Raw genomic sequence first — 16911 nt, forward strand, 5'->3', positions numbered from 1 at the left:
TCCCATGGGATAACCCCGCACGGGAGAATTCCCATGGGATAACCCCGCACGGGAGAGCTCCCATGGGATAACCCCGCACGAGAGAATTCCCATGGGATAACCCCGCACGGGAGAGGCTCCCATGGGATAACCCCCACGGGAGAATTCCCATGGGATAACTCCACACGAGAGAGCTCCCATGGGATAACCCCACACGGGAGAGCTCCCATGGGATAACCCCCACGAGAGAATTCCCATGGGATAACCCCGCACCAGAGAGCTCCCATGGGATAACCCCCACGAGAGAATTCCCATGGGATAACCCAACACGGGAGAATTCCCATGGGATAACCCCGCACGGGAGAATTCCCATGGGATAACCCCACACGGGAGAGCTCCCATGGGATAACCCCACACGAGAGAATTCCCATGGGATAACCCCACACACTGCCTGGAGCAGGGAATTCCTGCTTGGATAACCCCGCACACTGCCCTGGAGAGAGTTCCCATGGGATAACCCCACACACTGCCTGGAGCAGGGAATTCCTGCTTGGATAACCCCGTACACTGCCCTGGAGAGAATTCCCCATTGGATAATTGGTCCTCTCCCAAGGACCCCAAGGATGGGGAGATGCCACCACCCAACACCCTCATCCCAAACCCTGCTCCCACAGGGAATAGAACAGATCCCAGGATATCCCCACAGGGAAGGGGCAGATCCCACCAGTCCCCATCCCTAACCCCTGCCCCTACAGGGAACGGGGCTGATCCCAGGATATCCCCACAGGGAACGGGGCAGATCCCAGGATATCCCACAGGGAACAGGGCAGATCCCAGGATATCCCCACAGGGAACAGGGCAGATCCCATGAGTCTCCATCCCAAGCCCCTGCTCCTGCAGGGAACGGGGCAGACCCCAGAGTGCCCCAACAGGGAATAGAGCAGAACCCAGGATGTCCCCACAGGGAAGATCCCAGAGTCCTCATCCCAAAGCCCTGCTCCCCGGGGAAGGGGGCAGATCCCAGAGCCCTGCTCCCCAGGGAAGGCGGCAGAGCGGAGCGGCCAGGCCGGGGACTCACGCTCGTTGTCCCCTCCCGGGGGGTGGTAGAAGGAGAGCCCCAGGGAGATGATGGCTGCGATCTCCAGGATGATCAGCGTCACGTCCTGCAGCGCCTCCCACACCAGCTGCAGGAACGTCTTGGCCTTCTTGGGGGGGATGAAGTTCTGGCCGAAGACCTGGCGCCGCTTCTCCAGGTCCGTGGGGTTCCCAGACAGGCCTGGAGGGGTGGGGAAAGCAGGGATGAGGGTAAATCCCACTCTTGTCCCTGTGGAATTCATCCAGGAGCAGCTCTCTGCTTGCCCTAGAGAATGTGAGGTGCTGGCAGCGGGGAGACAAGGAGTAAATAAATAAAATGTAAATAAATAAAGTATAGAGGCATCAATAAAAGAAATAAATGAAATATAAATAAATGAGGTATAAACAGATAAATAAAATAAATAAAATTGAACTATAAATAAATGAAGTATATACACATAAATTATATAAAATACATAAAGTATAAACAACTAAAATATAATTAAATAAGATATAAAATAAAAATAAAGAAAGTATAAAGAAACAAATAAGTAAAATATAAACAAATAAAGTATCAACAAATTAATGAATTAATTAAATAAATAATGCATTAAAAGATAAAATAGAAATATATAAAATATAAACAAATCAAAATACAAATAAACCAAAATATAAGCAAATAAATACCTACATAAACCAGAATATAAACAAAGAAAGAAATAATGTATCAGGCTGCAGCCTGGAGAGTGCCACTGTCACCCCCGGGCAGGGGACACCAGGCTGCAGCCTGGCGAGTGCCCAGGTGCTGCCAGCTGGCACCAGCAGCCTTGTTTACATCAAATGAGCCATAAATCTGGGCAAATCCAGGCAAATCTGGGCAAATCCGGGCAAATCTGGGCAATTCTGGCACCTGTGGCCACCTGAGCCCTGTCCCTGGCAGCCCCTGGAGCTGCGGGAGCCTCTCCCAGCCCTGGGGACACTGGATCTCAGCTGGGATTTGGGAAGGGGGCAGATCCCAGCTGGGGTTTGGGAATGGGGCAGATCCCAGCTGGGATTTGGGAATGGGGCAGATCCCAGCTGGGGTTTGGGAATGGGGCAGATCCCAGCTGGGGTTTGGGAATGGGGCAGATCCCAGCTGGGGGTTGGGGATGGGGCAGATCCCAGCTGGGGTTTGGGAATGGGGCAGATCCCAGCTGGGGTTTGGGAAGGGGGCAGATCTGAGCTGGGGTTTGGGAATGGGGCAGATCCCAGCTGGGGTTTGGGAATGGGGCAGATCCCAGCTGGGATTTGGGCTGGAGTGCAGGAAAAGGGTGGGACACAGCAGGACACGGAGCTGGGACTGAGGATGGGGGAAATAGGGAAATAATGGGGGAAAAAAGGGAGCCTGAGCCCCTTCAGAGCCTGCCAGGCAGCGATGGTGACAGTGGCAGTGTGACACAGCCGTGTCCCCAGCACCACCTTAAGGGACCCCCCCCTGCCACCCTTCTCCACCTTAAGATGTCCCCAGGGCCACTGCCAGGTCCCGGGATGCTCCGGGAATGGCCCTGGGCACATCCCGGTGGTGCCTGGAGCAGCCTGGCAGTGACAGGGGACCCCGGCCCTGCACTCAGGGGACAGCTCCGAGTCATTCCAGGGGACACCTCCCTGCCAGCCCCGTGTCACTCTGGGGACACCCTCTGCCAGCCCCGTGTCACTCTGGGGGGACACCTCCCTGCCAGCCCCCTGTCACTCTGGGGACACCCTCTGCCAGCCCCGTGTCACTTTGGGGACACCCTCTGCCAGCCCCGTGTCACTTTGGGGACACCCCATGCTAGCCCTGTGTCACCCTGGGGACACCTCCGTGCTCGCCCCATGTCACTTTGGGGACACCCCCCTGCCAGCCCCGTGTCACTTTGGGGACACCCCTCTGCCAGCCCCATGTCACTTTGGGGACACCCCCTGCCAGCCCCATGTCACTTTGGGGACACCCCATGCTAGCCCTATGTCACTCTGGGGACACCTCCCTGCCAGCCCAGTGTCACTTTGGGGACACCCCCTGCCAGCCCCGTGTCCCTGCAGCAGGAGGAAGCTGCAGGATCGATCCCACCCAGCCCAGCTGCAGGGAGGGGACAGCTGGCAGCTGGCAGAGCAGCCTCGGTGTCCCCACCCAGCCGTGACGAGGAGGCTGAGCAGGATCCTGGGATGTCCCGGCCTCATTCCCCACCAGAGAGTGGAAAATGCGGCTCATGGCCACAGAGCTGCGGGGACACACGTGGGGACACACATGGGGACACATGGGGACACAGGACGGTCCCACAGCCAGGGATCCCAAAGCAGATCCCACCCCTGGGAATGATCCCAGCGCTGTCCCCCACCCTCCCCGGGGAATTGGGGGGGGGTTCGATGGCTCTGTGCTGGCACAGGGAGGGTGACAAAGAGCCCGTGCCACCCAAATGCCACTGCAGGGTCTGGGGGGCCGATTAGAAGGTGACAAAGAGCAGCAGCCCTGGGGACACCGCAGACTCTGGGGTCGGGATCAGCACGGAAAATGGGGCAGAAACGCTGGGTGGAGGCCACAAGTGACAGCAGGGAGCTGTCACCAGTGCCAGATCTGCCTGGGGACAGTGGCTGTGGGGTGGCACGAGGAGCCCCCCCGCAGGAATGGGGCTGGGGGCGGCAGCTGAGTCAGGGAGGCTGTGCTGGCACCCAGGGGACACCGTGACTCAGCGGAGCCACCGCCCGCTCACGGCTGTGGGACACCCCACGCCACCCCAAAGCCACTTTGGGAGCTGCCCCGAGGGTTTGGGGTCTGCTGGCACCTCCTGGGGCACAGCTGGAGCTGCCAGAACCAGCAGACCCCAAAGTGACGCCGGGGGTGGGGACCCCAAGGGCCACCCAAGGCGGCTCTGGGGGACCGTGGCCAGCGTTTGCCATGAGGACAGCGCCAGGCTGGAGAGGGGACAGCCAGTCCTGCAGCACAGGGTGGCACCGAGGCTCAGGAGCCACACGGATCCCGGTGGGATCAGAGCACTCCAGGGCACGGATCCTACAGGGGACAGGGGTGCTGGCAGGACACCCCGGGCTGGCCCTCCTGGTGACACACAGGAGGACAAGGCCTGTGCCACCCCAGCGGGGTGATCAGCAGAGGGACAGTGAGAATGGGCATGGGGACAAACACCTGGGAGCAGGGACACAGAGCTGGGATGTGCTCCCCGCTCAGCGGGGTCAGACAGAGGTGCCACAGGTTCCCTCGGGAATTTGCTCTTCCAAAAAATCCCCGAGGATCTGGAGCAGAGAACCTTTCTTTGCTCTCTGGGATTTGGGGCAGCTCAGCTCCACGGGAGGGACGTGCCAGGGGCATCGGGGTGGGACTGAACGCTTCACCTGCCCTAAAAGAGCCTTTTGGGTTCTCCTCCCGCCTCTCCTCCCGCCCCACAGCAGCGTGACCCCACTTTGGCAGCGCTGAGCACATTGTTTTGTGACCTGGGCTTTGTATTTCCACCGGGAGCTCCCCCCCTGCTCTAACGACATCCCGATATTGTCTCTCCTTCCCGGTCCCACTCGCAGCTGGAAAGCTGCAAATCCCCCCCTTGCAACACTAAAAATATCCCACAGATTGTCACAGCCATGTCCCCACCCCACAGCCCCGGGGCTGAGTCCCCATCCCACAGCTTTAGGATCGAGTCCCCATGCCACAGCTTTAGGGCTGTGTCCCCATGCCACAGATTGTCACAGCCAAGTCCCCATCCCATAGCTCCAGGGCTGAGTCCCCATCCCACAGCTTTAGGATCGAGTCCCCATCCCACAGCTTTAGGATCGAGTCCCCATCCCACAGCTTTAGGGCTGTGTCCCCATGCCACAGCTTTAGGGCCAAGTGCCCATCCCACAGCTCCAGGAAACCCCTCAAAACTGGAATCAGGGGCTCTCTGCCCCCTGCACCCCCTCAATGCCAGGGAAGGCTCCACTGCTGTGCCAAGGCACCCCCAGTGCCACCAGCCCCAAAAGCCAGCCCAGCCCGTGAGGGCAGAGGTGACACCCTGAGGCCCTCCCAGAGGTGACCCCAGGCGTCACTGCCACCACTCCAGCTGTGCTGCCCAGGATTTCCTTGGAGCATCCTCAGACCAGGAGGGACCTGGGCCCATCTCCACATCCCTGGGTGCATCCCCCACCCCTTTTGGGGATGCAATGTCCCTGTCCCTTGCCTCAAGTGTCACCAACAGCTGCAGGTGCCACCCGGCCACCTCACCAGCACCCTCCAACCTTTACACCTCCCCTCCCTCCCAGTAACTCCGTAAATGATTAAACAGGGAACGGCTGGAGCAGCACCTGCGCTGTGGGGAGGAGCTCCTCACCCCATCCCACATCGCTGACAATCCCAGGGGTGACAACCCCAGACCACGGGATGGCCACTGGAGCCACCACCCTCAGGTGTCACCTTCACACAGCTCCATCTCAAAGATGACAGCCCCAGAGGTGACAGCCCCAGACCTTGGGAGCCATCACTGTCAGGTGTCACCTTCACACAGCTCCATCTCAAAGATGACAACCCCAGAGGTGACAACCCCAGACCATGGGAGCCATCACCCTTGGATGTCACCTTCACGTGGCTCCATCCTGGAGGTGACAACCCCAGACCATGGGAGCCACCACCCTCAGGTGTCACCTTCACATGCCTCCATCCTGGAGGTGACAACCCCAGACCATGGGAGCCATCACCCTTGGATGTCACCTTCACATGGCTCCATCCTGGAGGCGACAACCCCAAACCTTGGGAGCCACCACCCTCAGGTGTCACCTTCACATGGCTCCATCCTAGAGGTGACGACCCCAGACCATGGGAGCCACCACCCTCAGGTGTCACCTTCACATGGCTCCATCCTAGAGGTGACAACCCCAGACCTTGGGAGCCACCCCCCTCAGGTGTCACCTTCACACGGCTCCATCCTAGAGGTGACAGCCCCAGACCTTGGGAGCCGCCACCCTCAGGTGTCACCTTCACACGGCTCCATCCTAGAGGTGACAGCCCCAGACCTTGGGAGCCGCCACCCTCAGGTGTCACCTTCACACGGCTCCATCCTAGAGGTGACAGCCCCAGACCTTGGGAGCCGCCACCCTCAGGTGTCACCTTCACACGGCTCCATCCTAGAGGTGACAGCCCCAGACCTTGGGAGCCGCCACCCTCAGGTGTCACCTTCACATGGCTCCATCCTGAAGCTGACAACCCCAGAGGTGACAACCCCAGCCCACGGCAGGGCCACTCACCTTCGACCGGCGACGTCTTCAACCTCTTGCAGACGTTCTGGACGCCGCCATAGGAGTCGTTGATCCGGGCCACGGCCTCGGCGCTCCTCAGCTCCATGAGGTTCCTGAGCTCCACCAAGGAGCACCCAAAGTCCCCCTCATGGTTGCCCTCGGCCACTGAGTTCCCGGGGTGGTGGTCGGCCACGTTGTTCGTCATCTTGTCACAGTGACGGTGCCACCGGCGCGGCGCTCCTGGGGCGGCCTCGCTCGCGGCTCCGGCAGCTCCGGGGGGGGATGCTCCGTGTGGCCCCTTCCCTGGGGGCTTCCCGGGGGGAACGGGAGGCTCTATCCGAGCCCAAGTTGTCGGGATGAAGGTGTAAACAGGATGTGCATGTTACCGCGGAGGCGACCTTAGCAACGCCCGGCGTGCAGCTCCTGCAGCGGGAGGAGGAGGAGGAGGAGGAGGAGGAGGACTGACTGGATACCACAGCAACTGGAGCTGCGAAAACAACCGTGGGAAACAAAAATATCGGCGTCAGGAGGGCTTGGGAAGGAGTGAGGTGCGCCATGGGGTGGGAGAGGGGAGTGGTGCTACCCCAAGGTGGGGATTTTTAGGGAGAATTTGGTTTGGGCAGAAATTCCTGGGCGAGAAGTTGAGCTCGGAGTGTGGAGCAGGGAAAAACGGCAGCTGCGGGGCCGGGCAGGAAAGGAGCCCAGGTGGTTCTTCACTTTCAGCCCAGACAAACCCTCCCGTTGATTTTGGGTTAAAAATACCCCTCAGCAGTGGGAAACAGCTGCTTCCTCCCCTGGGCAGGACATGGGGGCTGGAGCATTGCTCCCCGCCCTGCTGGAAGGTAGGGAACGATCCCAATATCCCAATATCCTGACATCCCAACACACTGATATCTCAATATCAAAATATGCCAATGTCCCAATATCCCAATACCTTGATATCCCAATATCCAAATATCCTAATGTCCCAATATCTAAATATCCCAAAATCCCTATGTCCCAACATCCCAAATTCCCAAAATCCTGATATCCCAATATCCCAATATCCAAATATCCCAGTAACCCAAAACCCCAATATCCCAATATTCCAACATACCAAATTTCCAAAATCCTGATATCCCAATATCCCAATGTCCCAGTATCCCAGTCTCCCAATATCCATGGGAAAGGGGCTGCAGCACCCCACAGCTCAACATCAGCTGGGAGATGCCACAGGAACCACGAAAAAGAAGAGGGAAGTGGCAGAGAAGCCAGCAAAACCTGGGAGTTTGTCGGAAATCGAGGCTTTTCCGTCATGACCTGTTCCAAGGTGGCTCCCTGAGGGCAGCGAGTGGCTCTCAGTGTCCCTAAGAGCTGCCACCCAGGTCACAACCCCCCAGCGAGGACAGGGGAACCCCAAAAACACTTCAACCAAGCCAGGCAAGGACCACGAGCATCCCACAGCTCCCCCATTCCTCAGGGATTTGGGGGCTGGGATTCCCTGCTGGCATCTCAGAGTTCTAGGGACAAATAGGGACATGGAGGGAACAGCACAGGCCAGAGGGAAAAAGGGCTTTTTGTCAGCCAGGGTTAGCTGTGTTCCCAAGCTCCAGGGAAGCTCCCGGCACTCCAGAGGCAAAAAGGCTGTGAGGGGAGGCTCTCATGGAGAGAAAATAAAATCTTTCTGAGGGCAAAATAAATAAAGATCAACAAGGGAATGGCCACTCTGGCGGCATCCTGGGGCCCAGGGGTGGCAGAGCAGGCTGGGGAGGGACAGGGGAGGACAGGAGGGAGGAGGGACAATGTCCACGGCTGATCCCAGCACACACGGGAGGCACCAGCCCTCACCAAGCCCACAGAAAGGCACCAAATCAGCACAGGGCTGTCATGAACAGCCCCAGTTCCAGCCCCAGGGTTGTCCCAAACTGCCCCATCTCAAACTGCCCAATTCCAGCCTCAGGGCTGTCCCAAACTGCCCCACCCCAAACTGCCCCGATTCCAGCCTCAGGGCTGTCCCAAACTGCCCTGATTCCAGCCTCAGAGCTATCCCAAACTGCGCCGATTCCAGCCCCAGGACTATCCCAAACTGCCCCATCGAAAACTGCCCAATCCCAAACTGCCCCAATTCCAGCCCCAGGACTGCCCCAAACTGTCCCATCCCAAACTGCCCCATCCCAAACTGCCCTGATTCCAGCCTCAGATCCCAAACTGCCCAATTCCAGCCCCAGGACTTTCCCAAACTGCCCCATCCCAAACTACCCCGATTCCAGCCCCAGCCCCAGGGACTTTTCAATCTCTGGGGCAGCACAACCCCAGAGAAGCAAACCCTCCCTGCCTGGCCCTCCTTATCCCACCAGCAGCACCCCGAGGGCAGCTCCCGGCACTATCAGGGCACCACAGGCACCAACTGCACCTCGGGGACAGCAGTGACACCGCCAGAATGTCCCCACCTCGGGAGGGACCTGTGCCCCAGCTGCAGGGAGGAGGGGAGCGGGGCAGGATGGGGGGACACAGGGATGGGGACACTGGGATGGGACATAGGGATGGGGACACTGGGATGGGACACAGGGATGGGGACACTGGGATGGAAAGACACAGGGATGGGACACAGGGATGGGGACACAGGTATGGAAGGACACAGGGATGGGACACAGGAATAGGGACACAGGGATGGGGATACAGGGATGGGGACACAGGGATGTAAGAACACAGGGATGAGACACAGGGATGGGACACTGGAATGGGGCACTGGAATGGGACACAGGGATGGAAGGACACAGGGATGGGGACATGGGGATGGGGACACAGGGATGTAAGAACACAGGGATGGGACACAGGGATGGGACACTGGAATGGGACACAGGGATGGAAGGACACAGGGATGGGGACATGGGGATGGGGACACAGGGATGTAAGAACACAGGGATGGGACACAGGGATGTAAGAACACAGGGATGGAAGGACACAGGGATGGGGACACTGCAGCTCCTGGGACACCCAAGCTCCTCAGGCCAGAGCGTTGCTGCTGCCTCATCCAGCAGGGATCCCTGCCCATCCCCAGCCCCGTTATCCCACGGCTCCTGGTGGAGCTGAGCTCATCCATCCCTGCAAGGCAGCAGCTCCCAGCAGCGGGAAGCAGGAGGTGGCAGGCCCAATTAAGCAGGCTCCTGCTGATTAAGAGAAAAAACGCTAATTCCCCCACCCCACCACGCTCATTTCCTCCTCTTTCATAGCAACGGCGCTGTCTGAGGAGCGCTCAGAGGTTAAGAGGGAGACAGTTAATTAATACTGTAATGGCCTAGCCCTTAATTACCCCTGACAGAGCTCAGGGGGCAGCGATCAGCACCATCCCTATGTCCCACTGTGAGATTCCAGCCTGGAATTCATTCTGCTCTTGGGGGAAAAGAGGGACCCATCACCATCCCTATGTCCCACTGTGAGATTCCAGCCTGGAATTCATTCTGCTCTCAGGGAAAAGGAGGGACCCAGCACCATCCCTGTGTCCCACCCTGCAGTCCCAGCCTGGGACCGAGGTGTGGGATGGCTGGGAAGGATCCAGCCGGGTCAGAGCCATCGCTCTGAGGAGCCCCCAGTGACTCCAGCAGGCCCTGTCCTTTACTCTGGGAATCCATTCCCAGAGCCCCCGGGCCCTGGAGAGGAACAAGGGAAGAAAACAGCCCCGGTGGGAGAGGACCTGAGCTGACACCAGCTGTGTCACCTCCCAGATGCCATCCCTGAGCTGGGAACCCACCCTGGAGCCTGGCGGGGTGTGAGGGGAGGAAGGAGAGGGGTGTGAGGGGAGGAATGAGCGGGGCGTGAGGTGAAGAAGGAGAGGGGTGTGAGGCGATGAAGAAGAGTAGTGTGAGGGGAGGAAGGAGCAGGGTGTGAGGGGAGGAATGAGCGGGGTGTGAGGGGAAGAAGGAGAGGGGTGTGAGGTGATGAAGAAGAGCAGTGTGAAGGGAGGAAGAAGAGCAGTGTGAGGGGAGGAAGGAGCGTGCGGGCTCCAGGCAGGAGGAGCTGGCGGGGAGCGGCGGAGCCGGTGCTGCAGCTGAACCTGCCCGGAATAATAAACGGCAGCATGGCACCTCCGTCCTGCCAGGGACAGTGCCCGCGGGCAGGGCCACCGCCCCAGCGTGGCCTGTGCCCACCCCAGCCCCAGCACCTGCCGGATTCAACCTCGGGGAAAAGCGACGAGGAAAAATTAATCAGCTGGAGATGCCACAAGTGGCAACTTCAGCCACGCCGTGGGTGGCCCTGCTGCCGTGCTGGTGGCACTGCTGATGGCACCAGGAGCCTGGCACATGCCAGCAGCAGCCGTGGCTGGGTCCCTGGGTAAGGACAGGGATCCTCCTGCCTCAGGACATCGGATCAGATCCGGGACAGGAGCACTGCTCCATCCTCCCACGGATGATCAGAGATGGAGCAATCCCTGCCCAAGCTCAGGAGGTTCTTCCATTGATGAAATCCGTGCCCCAGCTGGGACATGTCCCACCACCAGGCCGAGGAAAAGCATCAGCAGCCGCCACATTCCCTGCCCAGAGCCACAAATCCCAGCTCGGATCAGATGGATCAAGGTGGGATCACCTTCCCCAAGCACCTGGATCCCAGCCCCACATTCTGCCCCTTTCAGCAGCACCCACCAGGGTCCATCTCCTCTCCCAGTTTGGGAATGGGGTGTTGGGAACACTTGGCTGCCGGAGGTTGCCATGGCAAACTCAATGTAAAGCTGTCAGGGATGCTGTTTATGTTGCCAAGTGGGGAGGAAGGGAAAAAAATAAATAAATAAAAAATTTTAAAAATCAACTCCCCCAAAATTACCCTTCCTTGGCTCGGGTTTGAGTTTTTTTCTCATTGGGAATCCAAAGCTGCATCGGCAGCGGGATGAGAGAGGCTGCACGGACAGAGCCGTTCTCCAGAGGGACAAACGGAGCCAAAGTAGCCAATTAAAGCAGAAAAACGGCCTTGGAGCACCTTCCCTGCCCTGCTGGCCGCTCTGCTCCCCCTGCCCAGCACAGACCCCACGCACTGCCCTGCAGCTGGGCCCACCCAGGAGCGGCGCTGGGGGGGCACAGGGAGGTGAAAATCCTCTGGAATGGCTGAGTCCAGGGAGGGATCACCGGGAGAGACCCACGGGGTGCTGCCATCACTGGGCTGGGGGGCTGGGGAGGGACCAAACCCCCCTGCAGCCCCTCAGAGCCAGGGGAGAGCCCTTCCCAGTGGGAATGTGGGAACAGGCTCTTCACTGGGACCTGGGCACAGCCATCCTGCCCCATGCCAACAGGTGACAGCCTTGGGGACAGGGAGGGCACCTGGGGAGGGGACAGACCCCCCTGCAGCCTCTCAGAGCCAGGGGAGAGCCCTTCCCAGTGGGAATGTGGGACCTGGGCACACCTGCCCCATGCCAACAGGTGACAGCCTTGGGGACAGGGAGGCCACGGGGGAGGGGGGCACGACCCCCACACCGGGGCTGAGCCGGGTCCCTGTTCCACCAGGACACGGCCACGTGGAGCAGGTGGCGCCCAGCCCGCGGTGACAGCGGCTCGTGGGGGGTCTTACGGTGTCCCCGGGGTCCCCCCGGAGCCGGCGCGGAGCCCCGCGGGCAGCGGGGGGGCCCCGGCGGCCCTGGGGGCCCCTCCCCTGCACACTCACCAAATCGCAATGTGCAGATGGCAGCGGCTCCCGCTCCTGCTCCTGCCTGTTCCCAGCAACACCCCTGGCAAGGGAAGCCTTCCCTCCTTAACCCCTCCGGCGCCGGGAGAGGCCACCCGCAGGGGACACCGCGGGGCTGTCACCTCCTGCGGCGGGGAGGAGACACGGCGGTGGCGCACAGGGACAAACCTCATGCTCAGGGCTGGCTCGGAGGGTCAGGGGACATCCCAGCCGGGATTGTCACCCTCGGGGAGGAGGGGCAGGGTGGCAGAAGGTCACGGTGGCGGAACCTCCATCCTGGTGCCACGGAGAGGCGAAGGCGACAAGGCCAGGCTGCGACAGACCCCCGGACACTCGGGGACCCTGTGCCAGCTCAGGAGGATCTGTCCCCTTCCCCCGGTCACGCCGCTGTCCCCATGCCCCGCTCCTCGCCCCGGGGGGCTGCAGGTGCCGAAAGCAGAAGCGGTGGCACCCGGGGACAGCCACCTGTGGCACCCGCGGGATGTCCCCTCCTCCCGCCGCAGCATCCGCTTCCTCCGCCAGGGGTGGGGACAGCGACACTGCCCTGCCCGGAGGGGACCCCCGCACCCCACAGTGCCACCCCCGCCACACCTTGGGGACGCTCCAGAGCCAAACCCCGGCACGGGGGACACGCCGGTGACAGCCAGACCCCCTCGTTCCTGGGGGGCAGGGGGGGAAGGAGCCCGCAGGTGGGGGGAATAAACGGTGGGGGGGAATGCCCTGGAAAAGGAGCAGGAAAACGCCCAGGAAGCGCTGGGGCCTCACGGAGCGCGGCAGCAGCAGCGCTGTGCCAGGGAAACTGAGTCACCAGCCGAGTGACAAAGCGAGTGACAAAGCAGACACGCAGCAGTGGCGGAGCCCAGGGAATTCGCTGTTGGGATCCGGCCCCTGAGGCTGCTCCTCGCCAGCCCCGCGGGCAGGGCAGGGCAGGGCAGGGCAGGCTCCCCTCGCCCCGCATCCCCGCGGGTCCCCGCGAGTGACAATTCCCGACTCCCGCGAGTGACAATTCCCGTCTCCCGCGAGTGACAATTCCCGACTCCCGCGAGTGACAATTCCCCTGTCCCGCGAGTGACAATTCCCGTCTCCCAAGCGGCTCCTCCGCAGCTCCCCGTCCGCGACATCGGGCTGGGGACGAGGGAGGGGACACGCCACAAGCCACCGGCTACCGCAGGCTCAGGGTGCCACACGCCGTCGGCAGCGAGCCGCTGGCCCCGCGGTGTCACTGTCAGCGGGGATGTCACCGTCACCCACGGTGACAGCTCCGTAGTGTTCCCTCCCACAGGGCTCTGCCAGGCGCACCATTCCCGGTGCCAGCGGCGCAGCCACGGGGCTGACACGTGCAGGGCACAAGGCTGGGGCCTGTCCCCAAACCGGCTGTCACCCCCCTTGGCCGCAGACCCTCATCCCCACGCAGGTGACACCAAGGGTGGGGAGGCCACCGAAGCATTGTCCCATCCCTGGCTGTGTCACACCCTCCTCCTCCTCCTCTCTTTCCTCCTAGCAGGCCAAGAGGAGGGATGGCAGCAGGGCCAAGGTCACAGGGAAAGCAGAAGGAAAAGCAGGAGGAGGTGACATTCCCCAAAACGAATGTCCCTGCCGCCACCCTGCAGGGCACTCACGCGGCCGCCACCACCCCGCTCATTCCAGCTGCTCTGGCTCCCATTTTGCTCCTATTTTGCCTCCTGCTAATTGACGTTGGAAAACTGCTGGGTTTTGGCGTGCCCAAGGCAGCAATTAACTCCAGCAAAGGGCAGGGAAGAGGCTGGAGGCGGAACGCTGGGCACGGCCTTGGCATGGATGCTGCGATGCACGACGCAGTTCCCAAATCCCGCTGCCCTGAGCCCCAAAATCCGCACCCCTGAGCCCCCAAACCCACAGCTCTGAACCCCCAGACCCCAAGCTCTGAGCCTGCTGCCACCAGGGGCTGTGACAGCCCTGGCTCGCGCTGTCCAAGCCTCCAAAAGCGTCACATCCACGTGCCAAAGCCACCGGCGCAGCTGGCGGTGCCGGGGGTCAGGAATCTGCCCTCGCCCCCAGCCGGGGCTTCCCCGAGCCTCAGGGTGCAGCAGCCCAGGAATTCCATGGGGGTGGAAGCAAAGGAAAAGCAGGGAGCCTCCAGGCGAGCTGTCAGGGGGAATGTTTCCATCTAAGGCCTTGGTATTTCTCCGGCGGGCGCCTGCACTAAATCAGCGCCGCTCCTCTCATTATTCTCTCGTGCTTTACAAGGTAGCACGGCCGGTGCAGGAATGCAGGAGGATGGGGAGCAAAGCCAGCCCCTCCTGCAGCAGCAAACACCTGCAGGCCTCACCCTCTGCAAGGGCACAGCATCCCCTCTGCCACCTCCCCAGCAGCCCTGCTACTTTTAACACCAAATGGTTTTGGTTGTGACCGTCTGATCACCAAAATCAGAGAGTACGGCTTTCAAAATCAGAGAATATGGATGTCACACCTGAGTGTAACATCTAGAAGACATTAAAGGACATGTAGATGTGGTGCTTAGGGACATGCTGTAGTGCTGGATTTGGCACTGCTGGCTCAAGGATTGGACTTGACAATCTTAAAGATCTTTTCCAACCTCAGCAATTCCATGATTCTACACAGGAGCCATCAGGTAGGGAGGAGCTGGGCTGCCTCGCTCTTTTCTCTGCATCTGTCCCTCTCTCCCCAAATTCACCTGGTCCCTGGCGGTGACAGTGGCACAGCCCTTGGGAGGATTGTCCTGGATGCCAGCAGGAGGTTTTGTCCACTTCTCCATTCCACCTGGCATGAGGAAATGGGCTCTTCCCAGCCTGGGAGCACTGGGAAGCCACCACGGGTGATGTGGCAGCAGCTGGCACACAGTGGCTGACCCCTCTCTCCTCTCTTCCCTTCCCTCCAGGTGGATCTGCTGCAGGGAGGTGTCCAAGCAGCAGCTCCCACCCCATTTCCACCTCTCCTCCCTCCTCCAGACCCACGCTGGGCTTGGCTTAGCTCTGATTCACAGCCCAGAGCGAGTCCAAAGCCGAGCTTTGGGATTTGGGCAGCTTGGAATTGTGGAGCGGAACTGCAGGATTAAAACAAGGCAGCAAACCAGGCCCTGGGGCTGCTCTGGCAGCACTCCAGGATGGACACGGAGTAGCGGCCACATCCCAGCCCTGTCAGAGCCACCTGGACCCTCCCAGGTCACACCTGCCCAGCAGGGAGGTGACACCGAGAATCCGGGCAGGATGGGGATCCCATTGGCAGGGAGATGCTGCAGCCCCAGCTCTTGGATGCTGTCCTGGGAGGCCCCAGAGGAGCAGGAGAGGCCAGGGGAAGGCTGGGGACAGTGTCTGAGCTGGCCAGGCCGGAGCAGAGGCCACAGGGCCGAGGGCAGGAGGGAGGAGCCCCGAGCCCTCTGCCCCAGAGCCGCTCCCGGGCACTGCCCCAACCAGGATTTTGGATTTTTGGATCCCAGGACAGTCCTTTGGTAGGAGCTGGGGCAGAGCCTTGGTTATCCCAGCCCAGGGCAGGGATGCTCCTGCCATTTCCACTCTCCTGTGGGATGGGTCAGCCCAGGAGCACCGGGAGCAGTTGGTGTCCAGCTCACCTCCCCACACACCCAAAGAGCAGAGATCCCACCAATCCCCACTCCCACCTTCCCACAGCCTGTAAACCTGGCTTAAATTAAACCAAACCCAGAGCACGGGGCAGTCTGAGAGGCAAAACAACGCTCAGGGGACGGGAGAGCCACCGGGCTCTCCCGGGCAGGACAGGAGGACACAGGCACGGTATTTTTAGCAGGATTACACAGGGACAGGGGATTCCTACCCCGAAGATCCCTGGGGGCTGAAAATAGGGCCCGTCACTTCCTCCAGCAGCAGCCGGGGGAAGCATCTGCTGCTCCGGGCAGGCAGCAGGAGGAGAGGGGCAGCCCGTGGGTTTTGGGGTGCCCAGGACACCCCGGGACAGCGGGGGGCACCTGGTGGCTCACCTTGTCACCGCCGGAGCCGCTTCCTCTTCCCTGAAGAATCCCGCGGAAAAAAACCCAAACCGGCAGCAATCCCTCCCAAAAATGCCCCTCTGGAGCACAGCGGGGGAAACTGAGGCAGGAGAGGCGGAGCCGGTGGGACAGCACAGGGAAATTTGGGGGATCCCCTAAAGCTGGGGGTGTGCCAGTAGGGGATCCCCAAGAATTGCAGATGTGCTGTAGGGGAACCCCAACAATTCCAGAGCGGGAAGGGCGCTCCAGCACTCAGCTCCCGAGGGTGGCAGCAGCCCTGGGGACACGGGGAAGGGCTGGGGACAGCAATGCCCCTCCTGCCACCGCCACCACGTGAGCCGGGATGGGTGTCCCTGCTCCCAGCTCCGAGAATTCCCGCTCTGGATCACATCCCTGCCGGCCACCCCGTAACTCCTGCCAGCCCGGCTAGCTGGGATCCCTCTCCCCACACTCCTCCAGCCTTAAATCCATATTTTTCCATCCAAAAAAAAAAAAAAAAAAACCAAACCCAATCCCAGCGGGGATTTTCTAAGGGACAAGCCGGCAACAAGAGATGGGAGAAGGGTAAAAAAAAATTAAATTAAATTTAAAAAAAAAAGGGCTGAGAGCGCTTTTCGCTGCTGCAAAGGGTTAAAAAAATAAAGTCGGGAAAAGCGATAGGAAAAACACACGCGGCTCCCAGGGAAGAGCGCGCCGGCTGCTCCCGTTTCCCTTCCCAACATGCCCCGCTCCTGGGAAAGTGTGGGCTGTTTTCCATATATAACTGCGAACTGTTCCATGCAGTAAGAAGTCTAATTAAAGGGAGCCAGGCGAGCAGGGGAAGGCGATATTTATCCCGGAGAAAAGAACCCCCATCCTCAAAATCTTAAATGCAGACCCTCGCCCGGCAAGGGGGAAAAAAAAAAAATTTAAAAAATTTAAAGTGCCGTGGTGGCGTTGTGGAGATCGCAAAAAAAAAAAAAAAAAAAAAAAAAAAAAAAAAAAAAAAAAAAGGGGGGGGGGGAAAACAGAGCGTG

The 16911-nt window shown here is 60.2% G+C and overlaps 1 protein-coding gene across 1 annotated transcript in view; it reads right to left on the reverse strand.

Moving 5' to 3' along the window:
- Positions 1–16911, reverse strand: part of ATP2B4 (ATPase plasma membrane Ca2+ transporting 4) — a 55451-nt gene that overhangs the window by 27071 nt on the left and 11469 nt on the right. Inside the window, exons 2-3 of the mRNA XM_041470529.1 lie at positions 6295–6772; positions 1058–1255 (exon numbers count right to left, since the gene is read on the reverse strand). Of these exons, the coding sequence (XP_041326463.1) occupies positions 1058–1255; positions 6295–6490 (394 nt within the window). The 5' untranslated portion in view covers positions 6491–6772. The remainder of the gene's footprint in view (positions 1–1057; positions 1256–6294; positions 6773–16911) is intronic.

This window comes from Pyrgilauda ruficollis, unplaced genomic scaffold (assembly GCF_017590135.1).
Source record: "Pyrgilauda ruficollis isolate IOZ18807 unplaced genomic scaffold, ASM1759013v1 scaffold247, whole genome shotgun sequence".
In the NCBI taxonomy this organism is placed as follows: domain Eukaryota; kingdom Metazoa; phylum Chordata; class Aves; order Passeriformes; family Passeridae; genus Pyrgilauda; species Pyrgilauda ruficollis.